The sequence below is a fragment of the Elaeis guineensis genome, chromosome 14 (assembly GCF_000442705.2).
Source record: "Elaeis guineensis isolate ETL-2024a chromosome 14, EG11, whole genome shotgun sequence".
Lineage (NCBI taxonomy): Eukaryota > Viridiplantae > Streptophyta > Magnoliopsida > Arecales > Arecaceae > Elaeis > Elaeis guineensis.
In genome coordinates this window covers 59596651-59620955 of record NC_026006.2, presented here as the reverse complement: position 1 = coordinate 59620955, position 24305 = coordinate 59596651, and the positions used below count along the sequence as shown (strand labels likewise).

The following is a 24305-nucleotide window of genomic DNA, read 5'->3' as shown; positions in this document are numbered from 1 at the left end:
TTGTGTGTCCCATCACGCAATTCAAATATTCAATGAACGGCGTTGCTCGTTTAGCATTCACTTGGTGGACTTTTTCCCGTGTCACTAATTTAGTAGCTCTCAGGCCCTCCGAGTTACTCTTGGGTGATCATACGTGTAGGCACCCATGTATACATTGCACCAAGACCATACGTTTGAAGAAGAATATTTACACGGGGGAATGACTATTAAGATTAAAAGGAGCACTTATCAACTAATTATATATTTTTAATGATAATATTATTTATTTTTAATATTATTTTATTTTAATGACAGAAAGTATTGTCATTAATATATTAATATTAGTGATTTTTATGATCACTGTCGAAAAAAATTTATAACACTACTTGTATTACTAATATTGATAGTATTAGTGATAATATTTATGACACTATTATTATAGATTTTAGTAACAATACTGTTGTCATTAATAGTAATAATTTTGTGATAATATATTATCATCATTATTATATAAATATTAGTGATAATAATATCGTCACTATTAAACTTACTAATAGTAGCCAACTTCGAAAGCCATCACTAATACATTACGTGGCGTTTGGTGTATCGTCAGACAATCTGGATTGTTAGTAATGTAGATTGTTAGTAATATGTGGATTACTAGTAATATTGATTACTGTGTTTGGTATACGCAGATAATGTTGTAGTAAAATTATTGAAAATTTTGATTGACATATTTGATATAATAATCATATTAACGATAATATAAAATTAAATTTCTAAAATACCTCTAAGTCAAATCTATTAAAAATTCGTATACTATGACTTGCACTCAATATCATCCTAGTGTCGTAGCTGTCAGACGGTAATGTGCCTGACTGCTGGCTGTCGGTCGCTGACCGCCAATCACATTGTCACCATAGACCGTCGCCCTCCATTGCCACCGCTACTAGTGGATGACCATAATTTTTTATACTTTTTTAATTAAAATATATTTATCAAAAAATATTAATTTAACTTCATATATTATAAAATATATTTTTCGAAAGGTCAATAGGATGTTCGATTTGATGGCATAATATCACAGAATCCATTAGAGGTACTATTTTCAAAAGCTAATTCAAGCCTAAAGATGAGAAAATTACTTGATCATCTCTGGTCAGTGATCATTACTTATTTAATTAAGTAATGTAAAGATACTAGGATATAAAAATTAATTTAATTACATGAAATTAAATTTTTAACTAGCCACAAACAAATAAGATTTTGAAAAAAAAATCCAAAGTACTCTGTGATTTGGGTTTGTGAGATAAGATAATAATAGATAAAAAAATGAGAAATAAAACCGATAATGGCTTCAAAGATCTTTACTCCCTTCTCTCTCATTGTATCATTCTCCTTCTTTTTTTAAAAAAAATTTGTTGTGTAAATCTGTATCTCCTTCCCCATTTATTCGCATCCCTCTGTGTTTCTCCCTTCTTCTCCCCATCTTCACTTGTCTTTCCCTCGATCTTCTCCCCTAAAAGCCCTTCTAACAAGCGATATGCACTAGTTTTCGAATTTCTTTGCCGATTTTTCTGTGAAAATATGGGTTTTTTTTGAGGTTTTGGTGCTCGTTTTGGTAGAGATTTGGCATTTTTTGGCAGCAGTCGAGGAGGAGAGTTTAGTGCTCCACGGAGATGGTGGCAAGGATGATGTGGGGCGACCATGGTCTTTGCTGATGTCCAAGTTGTTAGATGTATGTCCTCGAAGCCAATTAGACTGATATATATAAATTTTTAAGGACATAATTTGTATCTTTTGACTTATTAATGAAATAAAATTAAATTATTTTTAATTCATATTTTTGTATCCATTAATCATCAAGAGATTAATAAGATGATGATACATATTCTTAAGAATTAGAATTTGAGATGTGTCATTGATGATTAATTTCTAAATTACTCCCGATCGATGGATCATCACAGTGACAGTAATTGATTCGCTAAGATTAGTGCAGAATCGCTTTCCTCTAAGTAGACGAGTCATGAGTTTACAGTATGGAGATACTGAAGTAAGAGTGCAGGTGATTATTTAGAACAAAGATACCGAACGTGACCAATACGAAAAGTTAGTTGGATGGCTACCCATTCGTCAGTGACTTATTCGATGCTAAATAATGTGACTAATCCTTATATCTGCGGTATCTTAGCTGTTCACAATGAGATTGCTATAGTTTGACTGTACATAAACTTGATCTCTAGCCATATGGATCCTCATAATGCATGTCAGTTGTAGTATGTTCGTTGTAGAAATAGGATATGCACCTAGATGAAATTTATCATCTTTGGTAGACAAAGAAGATGGTTCTATATAATTTATGAGACTAGTTCAAAAGATCTTGGCCAAAGCAGTCTAAATAGTGAAAAAAAATTTCTACATACTTCACATAAGAAACTCCAATCGAATAAATCCTACGTATGATAGATGTTGTGGTTTGACGAGTAATTTATAATCTCCATCTTATTGAAACTCTAATAGAAGAACTATATCACACAATAACTATACTTAGAGATTCACCTTCTATTTTTTTGGATTATTACTACATACTGCTAAGTATCACTAATGAATTATGGAACCACGAGGATTATCTTTATGATCGATAATTCTTATTGAAAAAAATTAGAACTATTTCAATGATATTGTAATAGATATTGCAATATATCTATTATCAAACTGAATAAAACCTATGAGATCATACACAATAGAAGATTAAGACTAATCAGATAGTTGGATGAATTCAGATTATCAATGTAATTGATAATTGGACTAACTTCTAATTGTTACAAGTAGCAAGGACTTAATCGCTAATAGTTAGTAAGTTTAAGAATGACTTATATGCAAATATTGTATCTCTCAATTTAATTGAAACAAATTAATTATGGCTAAATTTAATTTGAACCAAAATCTCCTACAGGATTGAGACAACTTGCACTTAGGGTTCATGTGCACAATGGGTTTGAGCACATTGGGTGTTTGACACCAGAATCCTGACTAATTGGGCTAATTCGGATTGGGCTACAACCTAGGATTCTCTTGGAAGAAATCCTAGGTGCCACCCTTAAGCCAAAAGAGGCAAATGGTGCCTCATATAGGGCTCTCTTGGAGAAATCTTAGGCACCAAACCATATAAGAAAACATAGAGGGCGGCACCTAGTGTTGAGAGCCTGTATAAAAGGTGGCCGCCCAAGGTCTTGTATATCTCTCTCATGCGTCAATAACCTCTATGCCCAAGCCTCCTCTCCTCCTCCATGCCTCAAAGTGCTTCTTTTTCCTCCTCTTGTGTACTAAAATTTTAGCAAGGGAGATCTTGAAGGTGCTTTGATCCTACTACAATTCTCAAAGAGTTGAGAATTTTTCCTTCATTAAGCAAAGGCTCTATAAAAGAGTTAGCATCTCGAGGAGCCAGGAGTTGCTGATTAGCCATCTATCTCAGTGTGATACTTGTAGAGGTCGGATACTTTCATGGCTTCAGAAAAACTAAAGATTTGAGGATTATGAAAGGTACGCAAGAAGATGAGATCTTCTTTCTTTTATTATAAAATCTATTTTAAATCTTTTTTTCTTTGCAAGTATGTTCTTGTTTTGATTTTTTTCAATCATGAACTCCAAGATCAGATCTCGAAGTGGTTTCTGAAATTTTTTTTTTTGATTCTACCCACATATTAATGCCAGGTAGGAAGAAAAGATTAGATCTTTTTATTATTGTATGATTATCAAAAAATTCCTTCCATAAGTTTCAGGTGGTGGTGAGGCGAATGGAGGGGGTGGAGGTGGAGATGACGGCGTGGGTGATGGTGGAGGTGATGTGGAAGCGGTCAAAGGCGATGTGAGAGGTGAAATATTCGGTGGCTAGGTTTTGTGGAGGTTGAGGGGAGAAGTGGAGCAGCTTCAAGAAAAAAAAATTTTTTTTTAAATTTTTAGATGAGGATAATTTTTTTTAAATATTATTATAAGATTACTAAAGGTGTGATAATCTGGATAGTCACATCTCCCCAAATAATTTGGATTGCCTCATAATAGGCAATCTGAATTGCCACCCAAAAAGTATACCAAATGCGATAATATAGATTACCATTTTAAATTACCGGCAATCTGAATAGATTGTCAGCTACCAAACGCAATATTAGTGTCTCTAGTGCTAATGACAATGAGTGACGACCCAAATTATTGTCACTAAAACTATTAGCGGTGATATTTCGTATTTTCAGTGACAGTTTTTATTGCCACTAAAAATTCAATTTCTGATAGTATTTCTACTAAGAGTTTGCTGTCAACAATTTGATTCTCCGAACTAATTTCATAAAATATTAAAAAAATATAAAAATTTTGAGTGCCATCGAATCCGGGGTACCATCTGATCTAGACCCAAACCTTTAGAAGGATTGGATCTAAATTTTGATCTCGGCTTTACCAATCACATAATGGGGTCAGGCCTGGGTCATGCATGAATGGAATTATAAAGCCCACTGGGATCCAGTTTCAGATATCCAATTGGAAGAGTAAGAACAATGAGGGAAAAGTATCAATTCCTTTATGCTCTATAACTCTTACAGATCTCACTTTTGTGAGACATTTTACATGGATTGGGTCGTTAAAAATAAGTCAAAAATTACGTAATGCCATGCCAACGTACTTCTTGTGCAACCTGGTCTCTAATCTTTAGATAATCCATCAAAATTTCATCTATATAGTGTCTCTTTTTCTTATTCTTTGAGAAAATATCTGCGTAGTGGCATCAAACCCGACCATAATTCACTCCTAACATGGATTATTTTGAGCAGAAGGATGCGGCCGGTCTCCCTTGTAGATTCTTGCTTGCAGTTCTCACAAGGATTCGCAGCTGACCCAATTTTTGTCAATACATGGATCCGGAGATATTGGTTTAATACATGAGAGCTGTCCGTCGGACGTAATCCACTGCACCATTTAAAGAATGCTCAAGGTGGCGGCTATATGGGACCTTTATTTTAACCTTTCTTCTTCGCTTACCTCCGTCCACCGGCCACGAGGGCTTGCATGCCACTGCAAATGTAAGCCAACCTGGCTGCCATGCACTGGGGAAGGACGTCCATCATAGCTTCGCAGGAAATTCCATGTGTTCTTCCCACAAGTTCTTTAAGTGTTTGTTTTGTAGCTTTATAGTTGTCGGTTGCCTGGAGTACTAGTCTAGTCATCAATGATTTTCGGCTTGCTGTATAAAAAATGGTGGGACAGCGTGCTATGTAGTTAATTATGCATAAATAACATAACTTCGGGTTATCATTCAAGGTAAACCATGGTTCCACCAATTTGTTTCATGCACGGATCCTCTATTGTGCACTATACGGTACGGTACACAATGCATACCCCCACACATGCACAGCTGTATGATATACGTCGTATGCGGCCATATGTACCATCTATCATATGATGGATGGTATGCGGTGTATCGTGTATACAACTGAGAATTCTTGCCCAGTCTTTTTTGGATAAATTACAGGAACATCTTCTCAATTTTAGCTTAATTTCACTTACCCACTCTATATTTTAAAAGTATCAAATTAGTCTTTCTAATTATCCATATATTTCAATGTGGTCCAGTCGTTCATTTTATTAATAAACAGTGTTAGATTTCTCTTTCAATGGACAAAAATACCCTTTATTCATGGATGAATTTGAAGGAGAAAGAAGATGAGAAGAAAAAGTGGATGAGAAAAAAGAGAAAGAGGAGAGAATGGTTGTGGGTAAGAAATGGATTAGAGGAAAAGAAGGATAAGAAAAAGAAGATGGTAGGGAGGAAGAAGAGAAAAAAATGGATTATCGACGAAAAAGGGTAGAGGTGGAAGGGACCGTCATGAAGGGGATGGTTTATGGACAGTTTGGAGGAAAAGAAGGATGAGGAGGTCAAATGGATGAAGAAGAGAAGGAGATGGAGGGAGCCATCATGAAGGAAGAGAAATGAGTGAGGAGGAAGGAGAGGAGAAAATTTTTTTGGCAGTGAGAAAGGACGGATTTAAAGGAGGCCATCTCAAGGGATAAGGCTTATTGGTTGGTTTGGAAGAGAAAGAGAATGAGAAGGAAGGAGAGGAGGAGAGAGAGGCTGTCGGTAAGGAATAGGATGAAGAGGAGGAAGGAGAGGAAGAAAATGTAGAAGGCAAAAATGGACGAAGGTGGAGGAGACCACCATAAAGAGGGATAGTTTGTAGGTGGCTTGAAAAAAAAGGATGAGAAGGAGAAGTGCATGGAAGAAAGGTGAGGAGAAAGGGAGGGGAGAATGAATGGAGAAAGTGGAGAAGAAAGGGGAGGAGGACAATGGGTGAAGAAAAGAGAGGAGAAGAAAGGAGGAGGAAGGGGAAGAGGAGAAATATGTGAGAAGAAAGAGGACGAGAAAGAAGAGAAGGAGAAGAAAGAGGGAACAAAAGGGGCGTCGGCTATGGAGGAGAAGAGAGAGGAAGGAGGAGGAAAGAGATGTATATTTTTATAATTTTAAAAAATTTTATCAATAAAGATAGACGACTGGACCATATTGAAATATATCGATAATTAGAACAATCAGTTTGATATTTTTAAAGTACAAAAAAATATAAATAAAATTGAATTAAAATTTAAAAAATATTTCTATAATTTATTTTTTATTTATTTAATATTAATTATTCTTCTGTAACATTAATTATACTCCCCACCCTCTCACTCTATCTCCCTGTCGTGTTGGAGATGCTTTGCTTGCAAACTTCATAAAATTCTATAGTAGAAGGGCACTGCCAATAGAAGCAAAGGTTCGAAAAGCTTAGAGGGAGGGCCATAAAGCCATTCCTAAAGCCAAAACTTTCCTTTGACGTCAATCAAGTAAATTAACAGCTAAACAATGATAAACACTACTATATTATAGTACAAAAGAAATAATTTCGACATTGAAGCCGCTTCTTCCATCTCACGGTCCCTACTACAAACCCTACTCTACTTTTATTCTCTGGTCTTGAAGCCCAAGTCTGGAAAGCCCCACACACTCACATGCCCACAGCACAGCCTTGGATTCCCCCTGCCACCTCTCTCAGCCGCCCCATCCATATCTCCTCCAACCCACCGAATCCCACCATACGTCCCTCAACCCCTCCTCTGATCACATCCGTCCATTCACATGCTCCAATATAAAATAAAATAACATCCCTCCTTTCCGGCACATGCTTCTATCTCTTCGACGCCACCGACACCAAGTCGCCGACCACCTCCCCGCCCACCCTACACGTGCGAGTTGCGTCCTCCCTACGCCGACGCTCCTCCTTTCGCCACGTCACCTATTTCCACCGTAGCCCTTCCCCCTCCCCCCGCTCCCCAAGTTAAAAACGTGGGAGCGTGGGTAAAAGCTAAACGCGTCGGATTAAAAATTTTCCAACCCCTCTTATATCTGATGCCCTCGGGGTGCCGTCACCAGCCTCCAACACTCTCTTCTCTCTCTCTCGGAAGTGGAGGAGAAAAGGACGCGAGTGCCGCAACTCCCGTCGATGGCGAAACGCCTCGCCGCCCCGTTTCTTCTTGCCTTACTCTTACTCCTGGCTGCCTCATCGCCGTCAATCGCGGCGGCGAAGGCCGGGATCAAAGACGACGTCTCGTGCACAATGTGCTCCTCCTGCGACAACCCCTGCGAGCCACCCCCCTCCCCTCCGCCGCAACCCCCATCCTCCTCCGCCGAATGCCCTCCGCCGCCGTCATCATCGGGCGGGATCCCCTACTACTCTCCTCCGCCGCCGTCATCCTCTGGTGGGATCCCCTACTACTCCCCTCCCCCTCCTGCGTCCAGTGGCGGCGGAGGCTTGCACTACTACCCTCCGCCGTCCAACATATACTACCCGGCGCCTCCGCCGCCGAACCCCTTCTTGCCCTACTTCCCGTTCTACTATTATAGCCCTCCCCCTCCCTCGAAATACCACTCGGGGTCTCTTAGCTTGAAGCCTCTTTCCTCCATTCCCCTCCTCCTCCTCCTCCTCCTCTTCTTCTTCTGAGCTCTTTGATCATAGATCGAGATCAAGAAGATGGAGGGCTGGGGAATTTCCCGAAGATTCCCGAATTGGGCTCTTGGGCGTTCCCGAATGCCCCTCTCTCTGCTCCAACAAGAAGCGGCGGCGGCACCACGAAGACAGACTCTTCTTCGGATCTCCGTTTGTAGCTCTCCATCTCCGTTAATTTTTACTTCTACGTAATTTTTGTGATATTATGTTGAATTTTATTGTAATAATTGGTATAGGAAAAAAATGGGGGAGGAGGAAATAATGCAGGAATTTGTTCATGGTGAGAGTAATTATTAGTTAATAAGTGTTCGTTAATAATGTTATGTTTTCTCAGTTCCTTTAATGGTCAGTTGTCTACTTTATTGATATACCGGTTGAATGTGCCGATGGCACAACTTATGTTTAAATGGATGCTTCCACCGAAAACGAAAGGTTTCTCCATTTCTCTCTCTCTTTGCGCTTTCTGGGGTGGGCGTGGATGGCCTCGGCAGTGAGGGGCTTATCGTGTGATGGCGGTACAGCGGAAGCGGAGACTAGGGATCGGTGGATCAGAATAATGGGAAAAGGATGGTTTCTTGGGGGTCTTCACATGGGAAGGTTGGTGGATGAGGATGTTTCCATGCATGTGTGACGTGGAGTACTGTCAACAATCATTGAGTGTCCTTTATATTAGTTTGGACATTGGTGTACCTTCAATTTATGATATCATGGTGTTACCGAAATTGACAACTATAGTTGGGTTGTTACGAATAGTGTTAGGCATGTATCATGTGTATGAACAATTACAATTCTCATTTTTATTACAAAAATTATGTGATTAAATGAATATAGTGTTCTTAGCTGTTATAAAAAAACTAAAGATTAGTTAAGCTGGATTCACAAATGCTAACTTGCCAATAATCAGCTACGCTTGGTTTAAGATTTCCGATGGCATGATAATTTTTGGCCTTGTAGTATTTCTTGAGATAAAAATGATCATACTCTATAATCTTAAGCAAAACATGCTATGGTCCAGTCATGCGGCTGTCCACCTATGAGAAAATCTAAATTCCAATATTGACATGTTTCTTTTTCTCAAGAAATAATTTTAACATATGGATGGTGCTCTTATTGGCATTCTTTAAAAGAGAGAGAATTGTTTACCAAAAAAGAGAGAGAGAGAGAGAGAGATAGAAAAGGATGTTCGCCAGTGGAATTGACCCCCAACATTTCACTATCATTTAATAAACTATATAAATTAATGCTTTATGATGTAACAATGTAAACTATATACTTTATTCAGAGCTGACCATCTCACACAATCATACACTGCACACCCTTTATCTGACATCAAATACATCTGTAAATCTGTGGATCAAACTGCAACAACGTGACAGATATGGACTCCATCTAGCTTTCACCTAGCCTGAGAGAGTGATCTCCTTATGAACTTTGCAACTGCTAGCTCGAGGGTTTAAACTCAAAAGGCATTCGATTTTTTCATAAGATTTTGTACTTAGTTACAATATATTCCACCGGATGTCAGCACTAGCAACTTGGAATTTTGATCATTTTAGTTCAAATTTTATGTCTGATGATAACTGGAACAGCAAGAAGAAGTATCGATATTTGACTACAGGCCAGCAGCAGATGTGCCACCCTTTTCGCGCTTGTCCAGCTTCCTATAAACAATGGTTGAGTACAATACGTTGGTTGGGGTATTCAACCATGCTAGCTTCTTGGATTTGTTGACAGTTATGTTGAATCTTAGTTGAGCCATCTCACACCAGTGAGATTTTTGGACTTTTAACGTTTTTCTTAATCCTTTCTGGGTACATTAAAAATAATGAAGCTTGATTGTGAAGGAGATAATTGTTATTTATTTTTCAAGCATGCATTTATTAGTACATGTGAAAGCTAGGCACTTGCTAGGAAATGAGAAAGATACCAAATCAAGTTCTCATCGAGACAATATGCGCTCCCATGGTGCATGCATCATACAAGGGTGCTAATATTCTGTTGGACCTTGCATAAACTAGGCTATGACTTTGATGAGGATGTCCATAATGAAAAGCTCCCCCGAGAAGCCACGGCTTTCAATTCGGGATTGAGGTGCTTTTGCATAAAAGAAGAATCCACCTTAGATTATGCATTGGTTACTTTGAGATCTATACAGATGGATGAGTGAAAAGTTCAAAATATATGGAGATATATGTAGAGTGCAATCCAACAGTTGATGTCGCAAAAGAAGAACCAAATTAAAGTATGTGGAGATATACGTAGAGTGCAATTCAATCTGGAAACTTCAATTCATCTGCTCCATAAACCATCAGCCATTCTGGCCTTTAGTGAAGAACCAAAGTTGAAGAACTTACAAGGACATAAAACTTGAGGCACTACAATTTGCTGGTAATTTAATGCGATAATTTGAATTACTATATTTGATATATTTTTTGGATAGCAATCCAGATTGTCTCATGGAAGATAATCTGGATTGCCTTGAAAAGGGATGGCTATCTCGATTATTATTTCTTTGGCAATATTGTAATAAAAATTTTGAATAAAATTATCCTTCAACAAAATCACACAAAAACCATTGCCCAACCCTCTTCCCTCCCTCCCACCCCCCTCCACATGCACCCCCGACGTGCGGCTCCTCCATATCCCTTTGCTTGCCCACGGCTTTTTTTGCCCTTGTCCCTCACCATCCCTCCGCAGCTCCTCCACATCCGTCCCTATCACCCTCATGGCTCCACATGCGCCCGCCCCCTCCCCACCCCCGCAGTGCCCGTGATTTCCCACATCTCTCAATCCACCACTTCGTTGAGCTACCACCATACCCATACCACTCCCACCACTTCTCATCAGGAAAAAAGAAGAGCACCCGAATAAAATTATCGGGAGTATTTTGAAATTTTGATTTTGCGTTATCAATAATCTGATTGTTATACCAAACATATCAATTAAGATTTTCAGTAATTTTAATGTAATATTACCTGTGTGTATCAAATATAGTAATCAATATTACTAATAATTTAATGATGACAATCTATCCTGAAGACAATCCACATTATCTTCTAAGATTATCTAGCGATGCACCAAATGCAACCTTATACTAATTAGCAACAATCAAATAACCGATAACAACTTTCTAGGCAACCGAAGAGATTCTGGATGTCATCCAAAAAAAAAAAAATGCCAAACCAACACAAGTGCAAAAAGAGATATAGGACATCCAAATGTATAACAAGAGAATCAAATAACAAAGGCTACAGGAAATTTACATTATTCTTTCCAAGGGAAAAGGCTTAACGAGTTGGTCATAGTGCAATGTTTAGCAAGGAAGACCAGCTGCAGCTTGACAGGGTGCCAAGAGTCACAATCCTGAAAATTACCTCATAAAGGTTAGGAAACAATTGAGATAATAAAAAATGTTAAGAAACTACAAAAGTAAAGAATTTAAATATTTAATGTAACTAACGTACCCAAGAACAATGGGAGAGAATTTCCAGAATAAATTGTTTATAATTTGAATGAAATAGTAAGATCCACGAATAATTGAATATTCTAGTTGGTTCAATTGCAGAGACATCAATTTATGAATAGCTGACCTTTTCCTGTTCAATTCATATACTTCAATTATCAATTGGAGAATTCTTTATCAAATAAAAGAATCATAGATTTGAAATAATTCAAAAAAATATAGTGAACACGACAACATTAAGCTGAAACAACAATAACAATAGATGCCATCAACTATAATGTATAAGTACAGAACTGAAAACAACAGAACAATACCATATGCTTCATCTCTTTGTTCAAAAGACATTCTTTCCCACATGACAGCCTACAAATATATACTTTTCAGGAAGGCCATAATGAGAGACCCTTGAAACAATACCCAACCAACAATAATTCTTATAGGCCTCACAGAAATCACTCTTTTACTCATGATATACAGGACGCAAAAGATTATAAGCACACAGGATGCAAAAGATTGTAACCTGTGCTTATCACACACCACAAGATACCTTTAATAGAGCAGATATTTCTACACATCCAACTTTGGAAACGCAGGTAACCATTGTAGCAGCAATGCCTCAACCACATGCACAACTGGACTGACAAGACTCAGACCAACATGACAGGACTCACCAGTTGACCAACGACTTCCCCATCACCAGAGCTGCGGCATTGTCCTTCTGCAACTCTAGATGAGAACCCTTTTTGCACAACCTTCTGAAAAAAAAAGGAAAAAGAAAAAGACAAAGAAAAAACACCCTCAACTAAGGAATCAGAGCACAAGCTTATTTATTATATGTATAATATGAAGATTGCAATCCTATAAGAAAAAAGGAAAAAAGAATCATCAACATACCTTCCCCTGAAGTTGAATCCACCAGAAGGAACGGAGATCTGCTCATTGTTGCCAAAGTGACATCTTGATTGAGCAGCATCACCTGAAGCCATGGTTTCATCATCCTCCTCTGGCCGATAATTTTCAAGGATCTTCACAGCCTTCTCATAGATATCACCATTGTCATGGCCTTGCAGATGCTCAATCTTCACTAACCCTCCAGCTTCATCAATCATCTGCTCATAGAGATTCAGGGGGTGTTTGGTTCGCAATCGAAATAAAAAAGGGAATCGGAATGGCTTGGAATCGGAATCGGAATGGCCAAATTTCCCAAAGCGTTTGGTTCGTGACCGGAATCGGAATTGGAATGAAAATTTGAATCCATAGAGGAGAATAGGGATTGAGTTCTATATAGATTGAGCCATTCCCATTCTACTCTAGAATCGGAATCGGAATGGGACTCCTCCCAACCAAACGGTTGGAATGAGAGTCATCCATTCCAATTCTTATTCCAGATCCCCATTTCCCCCAACCAAACACCCCCTCACTCCCCCCGGCGTGCCCAAGTTCTTCTCAGCTTTGCCAACCTTCAGTATGTCCTGAAGCCCTTCCAAACAGACTAACTATTCCAGGATCTGGGCAAACAAGAAGATGACACAATGGCTTGATGCAGCCTTGGCTCACCAAAAACCTATACTTGACAAATTACAACCAATCATTTCAAGGAGAATTAAAAAAAAAAAAAAAACTTAAGCCTCCAATATATGAATCTTATCTAAATAGTTAGAGATTTAAGTTGGTGGAGACATACTTTATCATTTGAAATAGCCAATACAGCCTCTTTCTTGATATCAAATTCGGCTGTCTGAAGCAAACGTACCAAAGGACCAATGATACCGGCAGCAATTACAGCCTCGATTAAAGATGCAACAAAAGTTTATGCATGATAAAGATGGGAAATTATATGGAACATTTGATGAGGAGAACAATTCATTGGTAATTAATTATTAGACTGTTCATCCCCGATCGGTTACTTCAGTATGATGTATCAGTTTAGTAACAACGTCTACTTTCAAATATCTTGACTAAAGTTACACATTTCCAAACTAATTTCAAATTTTTGGAGCAGCTGACTTATATCCATTGGGAATATGGTCATAACTTGGTGTCTAAAAGTCAACCAAGTTGGTCTATTAATATATCCTCATCTATATCATATAAACAACATAAAGTTCACTTTCTTATACCATACCTGAATCTGCTCCTTCTATCCAGAGCAATATTTGCAATAGTCCAACAGGCTTCCTTCTTGATGCTTTTTTTATGATTTTGTGTCAAAAGATTGAGAAGGCAGGGAAGTGCTTGATGATCAATGATGCACTAAAGGAAAAAGATAAATAAATTGATCATTTGATAGATGGAACTAACACTTTCTATCACCAAACATGAAAGAATATGTGCAAGATGAAGTTCATGAGAACATAAAAAGGTGGCTATGCATGAATATGCTACTGATTAGAGAGATCAGAGCTACATATAGCATGTCTATCTCACAGACAGAAGTAAAAAAACAATTCAAATTGTAACAAGTTAAGAGACATACAAAAAGGAGGGGGAAATCCTTAAGCTCGGGCCATGCTTAAACTTCACATACTATAGCTTTGATAACCAAAAAAATTCATCAGAACAATCCAACTTTGCCTCTCATAAATAGTCTTAATAAGCACAATACACAGAATGGAGCAATTCCAGTCAGTTCATTTATCCACCATTAAAATTACCAATGAGCATTCTATTTGCCCAATCGGAATAACCACTGCACTTTTTATCTGTTTTCACTACAAAGCACTAGGGCTGCTAACTAGGCTTTGGTGAAGTTGCTCTACCTGCAACCCACAACCTTGATAAATTGTTTAGGTGATGCTGAAAACCCATCTAAGACATATCCCAAAAATTATCTAAAGGATAGAGCTTAAGCCCATTCTAAAGCACATATATAAATAAACCAAAGGGCTAGGGGTGTTTTGGACTGGCTCCAAAAAGGGATGGCAGGAGGAGGTGGAATATACCAAACCTCCCCCTTCATCCTCCTCTACATCATCACTCTCATTTTGTCCCCCCTCTAATCACCTCTGACATTTCTCTCCTTCTGTATTATTTGGAAGCAGAGATTGTGTTGTATAAGTCAATCTTGAGACATTTTCAAATTTTAATAGATAAGTTCACTGATAAAGGTGACGTCAAGGTTGGATCAAATGGGATAAGTGAAGCATATCTGTCAGGCTTGCAAAGTATTATCATTAGATATTGTCTAATAACACATTCTCATAACTTATGTATTATAAGGTACCAATTCAAGAAAATGGACCATAGACCAGAATTAAGGTAATTGGAGGAAACTTGGATATTTATAAGGACCTAACTTGGAGTAATATGACATGTCAATTACATAACCACTTTTCCTAGTAATAACAGAATAGCATCAATACTTCATCCAAAAAATAAAAAAATTAAAAGAAAATATTGTAATTCAAGTAATTTTAACAAGAAAGTCAAACAAGAAAGAAACAATCAAATTGAAGTTTATATTCTAACAAGAAAGAAACAATCAAATTGAAGTTTACATAAACAATCAAACAGGTACAAAAAATAAACAACCAATCAAAATGTTGAAACTTGTAGCATGCAAACTAAGGTCAAGTTATTAGAGTCCCTCGAGGAGAGATGAGGTAAACTGGAGGTTTATAACCCAAACAACTAGTCAAACTTAAACCTTAGTTAGCCCTGACAAATGTCTAGTTGTCGAGGCTGCCAAAAGCCTGCGGCCCATACTTGCTTGGTGGGTGGCTGCACCAGGAGCAGCCTCCCAGGTGAGCTGGACCCTAGGCAAGACGGCAGAGTACCAGCCTAAACCTAAGAGATCATCTACGCGGCCTCATTTAGAAGCATGGATCCATCCACTGTAGAAAAACCAAAAGTGGAAACAGACAACATCCAAGCATTATACAGACAGTGATAGCTAATGAAATGTGAGAACACCAAGATGACAAGCAATATGCAACTTATTAATTGTTGATCTACCAATCAGCCAAGGGTATGTTATGCCAAAATTACAGATCTACAAGTACCAGAACATCTGAGCCCTAAAATCCCTCCGAGGAGCAAACATGCATGCTCATTTCTTACATTTAAGATGTTAACATGTTTTCAATTAGAAGGGAGAACAGGGCTCAACAGGCAAAACTGTGAAGTATAACCAGACAAGGCTAATACATAACTACGTAAAAGCAACATCAAAGCATAAATAACTGTGTCATTAGAAGATCATGGTACACCTGTGTGACAAAACTGCGAAGTATAACTGAAGAAGACTAATATGTAACAACGTAAGAGCAATACCAAAGCATAAATGTTGTCATTAGAAAATTGTAATATACCTGTGTTTGCACATCAACCCCAGTGAAAATGTTTCCTACAGTTGAAGGGTGGGCATAAGAACTGAAAGATGAGGGATGACTGCAAGGACAAAGATTCTAAAACAAAAATTACTAATGAAAATTGAAAACATGTACCAAAGAAAAAAGTCATATCATCAAACTCTTCAGGGAAAAAATAAAATCACATATAGAGGAAGCTCAACAAGCCGAGGGCAAATGCCTGATTCAGTTACTGCATGGATTTTGATATGTGCACCGCCAGAAAGGTATGATAGTGCCCAGCAAGCATCAATGAGAACTTCCCCATCATTCGAATGGATGAGGCTCTCAAGTATTGGAAGTAGGGTTGAACATAAGTTGGATTCGGTCGGGTTGAGAGAAAAATTTTATTTGACCAAACCCAATCAGGTTGAAGAAATTCAATCCGTTGCCAACTATTTATTATGTATAAACCATTTGAAACTCAAGTGAGCGGTTTATAGTGGATTCGGATGGGTTGTGTCAAGTTGGGCTTCAATGTTGATTTTAATTCCAATGTTGGCTCACTTAAGCTTATTTATTTATTTTTTTATCAATCTAATGCAAAAAAGGCCTAAACCTTATAAGTTATAAATTTTGAATTTATTTTTGAATCTGTATAAAATAAAACAGAATCAGAAAAGATTTACTCATCTAAAAGCAACTACATTTAAAGCTTTCACTTTAGAATTGTCTCAAATTAATGTGCGTCTATCAATAATTCAACATTAATATTCTCATGAATCCAAATAGGTAACAGAATGCTTTTTAGAATGAAGTATTGAAGTCTAAATAATGCCATCCCAAAAGTGAAAGTGAGTTTGTGAAATACTACATCGGTTGGATTTGATTTCATATGGGTTAAAAGTGTAAGAATCAAATCCGACTGTAAATAACTGATTTTTTATAAGCTCTAATCCGATTCCACCCGATTTATGTCTTTCAACTGATCGAAACCGATGTTTATTGGGTCAGATTGGGTGGGTTTCTTCGAGTTTCGGTTACTTGCTCTGTCCTAGCTGGAAGGGCAGGCCTTGTCTGCTCATGAAGAACATAAAAAAAATTCATATAAGCATCGCATGGTCCATGGCATTACAGAATACAGAAATAACAACACAAACATGCACTGACAACAAACCCGCTCAAAAGATGGCTGTGGCTTTCCCCTGCAGAAGTTCGACCAAGTCCAAGCGGCATTCCTCAGCATAGAGAGCTTGGCACGCCTTTAAACTATTCCAGCAATGGAAACAATGCACCATTGGCAAGCACAAGTTCACGGCATCCTGGAGAATCACCAGCAACATTGCCCAATGCCCACACAGCCTACAAATTCCAAAAAAGATACAACAAGAACAACACAAGCATGCCAAAAAACCAGAGAGTCCAACCACGACGATTCTATCTGCAAGGCTATTTCCAATAACCAATCTTCGATAGTATAACATTACTCAATAAACCCAACTCCTAACAACATCAAGTAATCATATACCTGTTCTCTGACATCATCATTAGGGGAATCTAGGAGCTTCACAAATATCGGCACAGCACCATGATCAACCACAACTTTGGTGTTCTCTGATGTCCCAGAGGCAATGTTAGTTAGCACCCACGCAGCTTCCAGCTGCTCGAGTGATCCGAAATACGTACATACGTAATTATAATCTCAGGTTAATCAAACAACTTAATGGCAAGATCCACCCAATGCAGAATTCCATTACAGACCTGATAGTCAATGCAATCAGTACAAACTTTTATTCCAAAAGATCATAAAAATTCAAACTTCATGACTAGTTGAATACCCATCAAAAGCAATTTCCGAAACTGTGTGGTAGCTTCGAGCTGCAAAAAGCTATCACTCGAATAAACTCCAGCCTAGCGGCAGGCTTTCGAACTAAGATTTACAATACAAAATAAGAAAGATAGAAACTTTATGAGTTCCAAATGAAACACCCCTACAGTTAATCCCGCATAAGAAGGAAAAACAATCATTAAAAAGCAAAAAACACAATGAAAACTCTAGGTTTCTACAACTGGATTTCCGATTCAATCAAAGATCTGAACTTCATACAAGGATAACGATCAATCGATAAGAACCCGAGAATTATCAACGGAGAAGGGAAGAAAATAGAGTAAATGTGGTACCTTATTCTCCACGGTGGATGCGTGGATGGAGGCGGAGAAGGGCTGGGTCTGCATGCCCTCTCACCGCTTCTTCTGGAGGCTCTTCTCCCGCCGGCTCTTCCGGATCTCCACCATGTTGTCCTACCTCCGCCGCCGCCCCTCCTCCGCGTCCACCACCACCTTGTACTTGCTCCGGCAGACTCCGCCCTTGCCTTCGGCCTCAGCGACATGGCTCGCACCTTCGTCCCCAAGAGGGAGAGAGAAGCGAAAAAAGAGCGATTTTTTTTTTTTTGCTCTCTTATATTTCGACCGCGAGAGACGAGAAAACACTATTTCGAGCCACCACAAAGTTATACGATAGTGGTGACAAAGCTTTTGAAAAAGGATTATGCGCCAGAAAGGAAGTCCAGAAAAAACCAGCAGAAATTTTGCTGGACGCCATCGGATTTCATGTTGGGCGCTTCTCTGGAAGTGTTGCTGTCGGTTTGTGGAGAACGCGGTAGCCACGATGGATTTTTTTTTTTTTTTTTGGTTACGGATGATCATATATTTTAGTATGAATATATACCATAAGATCGTGAAACAAAAACTTCTATAAATCCATAAACATGCCTCACCTTATCCGGTCGGTATATTCGACCACATAAGAAACAACCTATTTTACTGTACTATTTGCTTTCTAAAAGACATACCAGATCGATATTATAGTAAACTTTTGAAGGAATTTCAAATATCATGGAAAACGAATGGACCTCTAGTGATCTCATGTTATCTTGAATCTAACTGATAACAATCGTTAAATCATCCTCTATCCTCTTCGCTTACAGTTCTGTCTGACATAGATAATATCCATCCAGACAGTCCGAAGCTTCATTCTCGGGATGAAAAATTCAAAAAGATACAATCTCCCTATTGGCAACAGCCTCCATCCGGATCTCAAATAATAAAATCAATACCACCCCTATCATCTCTGACACTATCATCAAAATTGATCTTGACAAAGTCTAAAAGTGTGGCTTCCAAGAAATAAAGATAATCTTTTAGTTCGTCCCAGGAGCAGCATGGGAGTCCCAAGATTCGGAAGCGTAAAAAAATGGGCCGGCAGCTTCGAAATGATAGTACTTTTTAGCCAAACACATAGCTCTCTTTAGCACCTGGTGTGCAGGCACCATCTCGATATTGAAGATCAAACTGTTGCCGAAAAGCTATATTTGATAAGCGATGCATGCTATCCTCCCCTAGGTACAAGTCGGCCTTCTCGTTGTGCTCCAATAAATTGCATTCAGAAAGAGATCCAGCCAGGGGTCGCCACTCACCTCTTGATAAATGATATATTTTTACATTTATTTAGGTATTTTTAATAATTTATGGTGCTAACATCTTCTTAAAAATCTAATTTCATGAATAAATTAATTTTTTTGAAAAATAAGTAATTTTAGAAAAAAATATGAAATTAGAATGTATTTATAAAAATAGATGTTAATTTAATTGAGTAATTTAAGCATCAAAATGAAGAAAAATTTTGAAAAATTTAATGCATATTTTTTTTAATTTTTCAGCAAAAATCGAAGCAAAAATGGAGCTAAAATACCCTTAAAAATAAAAAATATTATCTTCGATGCATGGTGGATCAGTCGCTCGATCCACAAAGCCAGGGTGCGGTCCACAGGAAACTTCATGCGGTCCACAAGCACGGCTCACAGCGATAGAAGGATTCTAGGCACGATCCAACAGCTGAAATTTATCTCGACCTAGATCGATGGTCCATATTTGCTGTCGGTTTATAAGAAGAGGATTTGTGCGATCCGACGGTCCAGAAGCGATCTATCAAGCGATCGCTCGGCTAAGGATGTTTCTGACTTTGATAGGAGATCTTTTGCGCATCCGACGGTCAGAACTTCATCAGAATATAGATCGGACGGCTAAGAATGAATTCGATTGAGAGAAGGATTAAAACCGTGGATTTTGATCAGATCTGGGCGGTCCAAGCCTCATCCAATGGCCAGAAAAATTTTTAAGTATTTAATACATTTTCTAAGAGTTTTAGGACTCCTTTTTCTACCAAAAAATTATGAAAAATTTATCTCTAAATAGGAGGTCCGGGAATAAGCTTTGAGAGCAGAAAAATTGAGTAGAAAGTGTAGAAAAAAATAGAAAAAATTTTAGATAGGTTTAGGGATCCTCAATTTTCAAAAAGGCCACTGATGTTCAGTAGAGCGTGAGTGAGGTATGTCATTGGGGTATTAATACTAATCAATGTGGGAGTTAAACTAAGAACACTAAATTTTTTTTAAACTTTTTCAAATTATTCCTATCTTTATCTTCAAATCATTCACCTTCATATGGACAAGTATATTGTTACTTCCGTTTTTCATTTATTGAACCTCTTTTTTTTCTCTCTTTCTTTTTTTTTTTAAATATTATACCGCTATTGAATGTTTTAACCCCTTAAGCTTTCTATTTGATCTATGTAGCGAGTTTTCAGCCAATGACTCCCAAACCAAATGCTTTAAGGCATTGGGTATAAAATACCCCTCGAACCTACTTGCTCGAATCAAACAGGCTACGAGTTAAAACTAGCTTTACAATAAAGCTTATTTGCTCTTCATACTTTTTGATGCGAAACTCAATACTTGCTTAGGCAAAGAGGCCGGTTACTCAGCATGAAGTATTTAAAAATTTTATTTTTTTTTTTTAATTTTTATATGAAGAAACATATAGTTACCCTACATAAGCCCATAAAAAGTTAACTCTTTTTTAATGTTGGTAGAAAAATTTAGAAATGCTCAAAGAAAACTGTTTTAGTTCTAAACTTAACTCTTTATTGAGTTTTCTTAATACTTGATCCCTCAATATCTCATAAACTTTCTGATCTGTACATCAATTTTTTTTTTAAAAATATTTGGTTTAACTTGATTCTTTAAGTGTAATAAGGTGCTTAAATGCTAAATACTAACTTACTTGAGGACTTAAAAAAAAATTTATTCTCCCCCCAACTTAATCGACATTGTCCTCAATGGAGTAGAAGAAATGAAGGGTGCATGCAAAAAGAAAGAAAAAGAGAGATATCACCTGATCCATAAGTCTTTTCAAAATTGATTCTCCCCCCAACTTAGCCAAGATTATTTTTAGATCCTTACAAAAGATACTAAGTAAGACTCGATTAACCTAAATAAAATACAAAAAATAGCAAAAAGCACAAAACTAAAAATTGAAAACTAGGTTACCTCCAGGAAGCGATAAGTTTACCATCTTCAGCCAGACCATGTCAATTCTTACTTATCCTGTGTCAAATATTGGATTGATAAATTTTAATGATTTTGGATTGCCAATCTCAAGAAGATGATCTTTAATAAATTTTAATATTTTATTACCAATCTTCAAAAAGTATTCCACATCTCCATTTTTAATTGTAGTAAGATAATTTCCAGATCCTTGTTTGTTGAGAATTTCTCTATTTGTTCTTCTATAATGCTCATAAATTGAGTTTTTAATTTAGGAGTTAAGTTCGATGCAATAGATATTGGAAGGATGCCATTTAATTCTAAACATGTATTCTCAAGTGTGACTGAGGATGATTTCAATTTGGAGTGACGATTTCAATTCTGGAGGGGATGGTGATTCTAAAGAAGAAGAACCGACTTCTAAGACTGAAGAAAATAAAACTTTTGGTGGATATATCTCAAGTAGCTCATCCGCTCTCTTCTCAATATCAATTTCGAGCTTAGGTTCTTCTATTGGGTTAGCCTTAGTACTAACATTTTTTTCTAAATTTTCATTTTGACTAGCATCAGTACTAGCCTCTCTCACCTAGTCTGAATATAGGTCCTTAAGAATCCTATTACTTCTAAGCTCAGAAATTATATTGTTATTTTCAAATTGGGGATTCTTAGTTTGTTGATTAGGTCCAGATGGTTGGCGGATGGGTGGGTCATTTTCAAAATTCAGTATTGGTTCGTTTGACAATTGATCTAGTTCTATCCTCATGATAGACTCAGTTAATTGATCTATGTGTGCTTTTAGCTTGGTGAGGGATTGCTGTTGGGTCATAATCATTTGTTGGAGTTGGTTCAACCTATCGTCGACTAGATTAGTTTGTTGAGAAGGTGGGTATGAAGGCTGATTGTAATAGGATGGTTGGATAGGTTGACTAAGCTGATCTCTATTATAGTCATAATTCTGGTATTGGGGCATATTTGAAAATTTTACACAAAAAAAATTTGGGTCTGGATCTGAGTCTGTTGGGGTCTCCAAGAAAAATTAGGGTGGTTCCTTCAATCTTTGGTTATATGCATTTAAGAATGGGTCATTGACAGGATTGGAGTAACCTTGAGCAGTTTGAACTTGTTCTTGGATGAAAGGTAGAAACTGTGCAGCCGTAGGACATTCGCTAACATGATGGGCTGGGCTAGCACAAATAGAATAAATCTCCTAATAATTGAGAGGTGGTGTGTATTGCACAAGATTGTAGATTGAAGGCTAGGATCTTGAAGGCTTAGGCATTTATCTATAAGAAGGTCGACTTTATCTAATTTTTGGACTAGCAGGTTCAAATCGACCTCAGAACTAGAGTCAAAATATTTGATCCCATAGAATGATGGGAACATCGATGGATTATAAGTGGAAGGAATAAAATATTCCTTCATCTGCCTAGGTGATTTTTAAAATTTCTAGCCATTTGATTATCATGTTAAGCATAGATCAGTCATTCAATTTCAGGATTAGGTTCAACTAGGTCAGAAAAAATTATACCGTACACGTATTAGTGCAAACCCTAATATGTGTGTTGTTAAGAGATTTTTTTTTTTAAGAAGGAGGAGAAAAAGAAGAGAAAAGAAAGAAAGAGAAAAGGTAAGTTAGTATTTAGCATTTAAGCACCTGATTACACTTAAAGAATCAAGTTAAACCAAGTATTTTTTAAAAAAAAATTGATGTACAGATCAGAAAGTTTGTGAAATATTGAGGGATCAGGTATTAAGAAAACTCAATAAAGAGTTAAGTTTAGAACTTAAACAGTTTTCTTTGAGCATTTCTAAATTTTTCTACCAGTATAAAAAAAGAGTTAACTTTTTATGGGCTTGTGTAGGGTAACTATATATTTTTTTATATAAAAATTAAAAAAAAAAGTAAAGTTTTCAAGTACTTCATGCTGAGTAATCGGATCTTTTTGCCTAAGCAAGTATTGAGTTTCGCATCAAAAAGTATGAAGGACAAAGAAGCTTTGTTGTAAAGCTAGTTTTAACTCGTAGCCTGTTTGATTCGAGCAAGTAGGTCCGAGGGGTATTTTATACCCAGTGCCATAAAGCTATTTAGTTTGGGAGTTATTGACTGAAAACTCGCTACATAGATCAAACAGAAAGCTTAAGGGGTTAAGATATTCAATAGCGGTACAATATTTAAAAAAAAGAGAGAGAGAAAAAAAAAGGGTTCAATAAATGAAGAACGGAAGTAACAATATACTTGTCCATATGAAGGTGAATGATTTGGAGATAAAGGTAGGAATAATTTAAAAAAGTTCAAAAATAATTTAGTGTTCTTAGTTTAACTCCCACATTGATTAGTATTAATACCCCAATGACATACCTCACTTACGCTCTACCGAACATCATGGTTTAAAAATTATTTGATAAAATTTGAGATTTTAAGTTAAATGATACTTGATTCTAAATTTTTTCTTTACTCGAGGACGAGCAAAGTTCAAGTTGGGAGGTATGATAAATGATATATTTTTATATTTATTGTAGATTTTTTTGATAATTTATGGTGCTAACATCTTCTTAAAAATCTAATTTCATGAATAAATTAATTTTTTTTAAAAAATAAATAATTTTAAAAAAAAATATGAAATTAGAATATTTTTATGAAAAATAGATGTTAATTTAATTGAGTAATTTAAGCATCAAAATGAAGAAAAATTTTTGAAGAATTTAATGCATATTTTTTTTAATTTTTCAGGCGAAAATCTGAGTGAAAACGGAGCCAAAATATCCTTAAAAATAAAAAATATTACCTTCGGTGCATGGTGGACCGGTCGCTCGGTCCACAGAGCCAGGGCACGGTCCACAGAAAACTTCACGCGATCCACAGACGCGGCTCACAGCGAAAGAAAGATTCTGGGCATGATCCAACAGCTAAAATTCATCCCGACCCAGATCTGACGGTCCACGTTTGCTGTCGGTTTATAAGAAGAGGATTTGTGCGATCCGACAGTTCAAAAGCGATCCATCAAGCGATCGGACGGCTGAGGATGTTTTCGACTTTGAATAGGAGATCTTTTGCACGATCTGACGGTCAGAACTTCATCAGAACCCAGATCGAATGGCTAAGAATGAATCCGACTGAGAGAAGGATTAAAACTGTGAATTTTGATCAGATCTGGACGGTCCA

The 24305-nt window shown here is 37.2% G+C and overlaps 3 protein-coding genes across 9 annotated transcripts; 1 reads left to right on the top strand and 2 right to left on the bottom strand.

The window, feature by feature from the left end:
• Positions 1-7405: 7405 nt before the first annotated feature.
• LOC105057541 (uncharacterized) lies at positions 7406-8680 on the top strand. The gene has a single exon (XM_019854831.3). The coding sequence runs from the start codon at positions 7503-7505 to the stop codon at positions 7998-8000; it is 498 nt and encodes a 165-aa protein (XP_019710390.1). The 5' UTR covers positions 7406-7502; the 3' UTR covers positions 8001-8680.
• Positions 8681-11078: 2398 nt separating this feature from the next.
• Positions 11079-17055, bottom strand: LOC105057428 (importin subunit alpha-1b). Of its 7 annotated transcripts, XM_073248650.1 has the most exons (6): positions 13595-17055; positions 13154-13255; positions 12364-13033; positions 12141-12224; positions 11471-11602; positions 11079-11369 (listed from the first exon to the last, which is right to left on the bottom strand). In XM_073248650.1, the coding sequence occupies exons 3-6, from the start codon at positions 12576-12578 to the stop codon at positions 11306-11308; spliced, it is 495 nt and encodes a 164-aa protein (XP_073104751.1). In that variant the 5' UTR covers positions 12579-13033; positions 13154-13255; positions 13595-17055; the 3' UTR covers positions 11079-11305. The 7 variants fall into 7 exon arrangements, with proteins under 7 accessions (XP_073104751.1, XP_073104749.1, XP_073104750.1 ...); XM_073248648.1 differs by having other exon boundaries at positions 13154-17055; XM_073248649.1 differs by having other exon boundaries at positions 12364-13255.
• On the bottom strand, positions 12849-18428 carry LOC140850898 (importin subunit alpha-1a-like). The gene is given in 8 exon segments (XM_073248294.1): positions 12849-12965; positions 13154-13255; positions 15780-15875; positions 16803-16835; positions 16936-17024; positions 17027-17120; positions 17287-17418; positions 17940-18428. Coding segments are annotated over 8 exon segments (717 nt in total). The 5' UTR covers positions 17994-18428.
• Between the last annotated feature and the right edge of the window lie 5877 nt (positions 18429-24305).

Coding starts and splice junctions, on each gene's coding strand:
- LOC105057541 (XM_019854831.3), top strand. CDS start 7,503: ATGGCGAAACGCCTCGCCGCCCCGTTTCTTCTTGCCTTACTCTTACTC.
- LOC105057428 (XM_073248646.1), bottom strand. CDS start 12,578: ATGATTGATGAAGCTGGAGGGTTAGTGAAGATTGAGCATCTGCAAGGC. Junction 12,225..12,363: donor GGATTCAACTTCAGGGGAAG/GTATGTTGATGA, acceptor TTTTTTTTTCAG/AAGGTTGTGCAAAAAGGGTT. Junction 11,603..12,140: donor GGGAAGTCGTTGGTCAACTG/GTGAGTCCTGTC, acceptor TGAATTGAACAG/GAAAAGGTCAGCTATTCATA.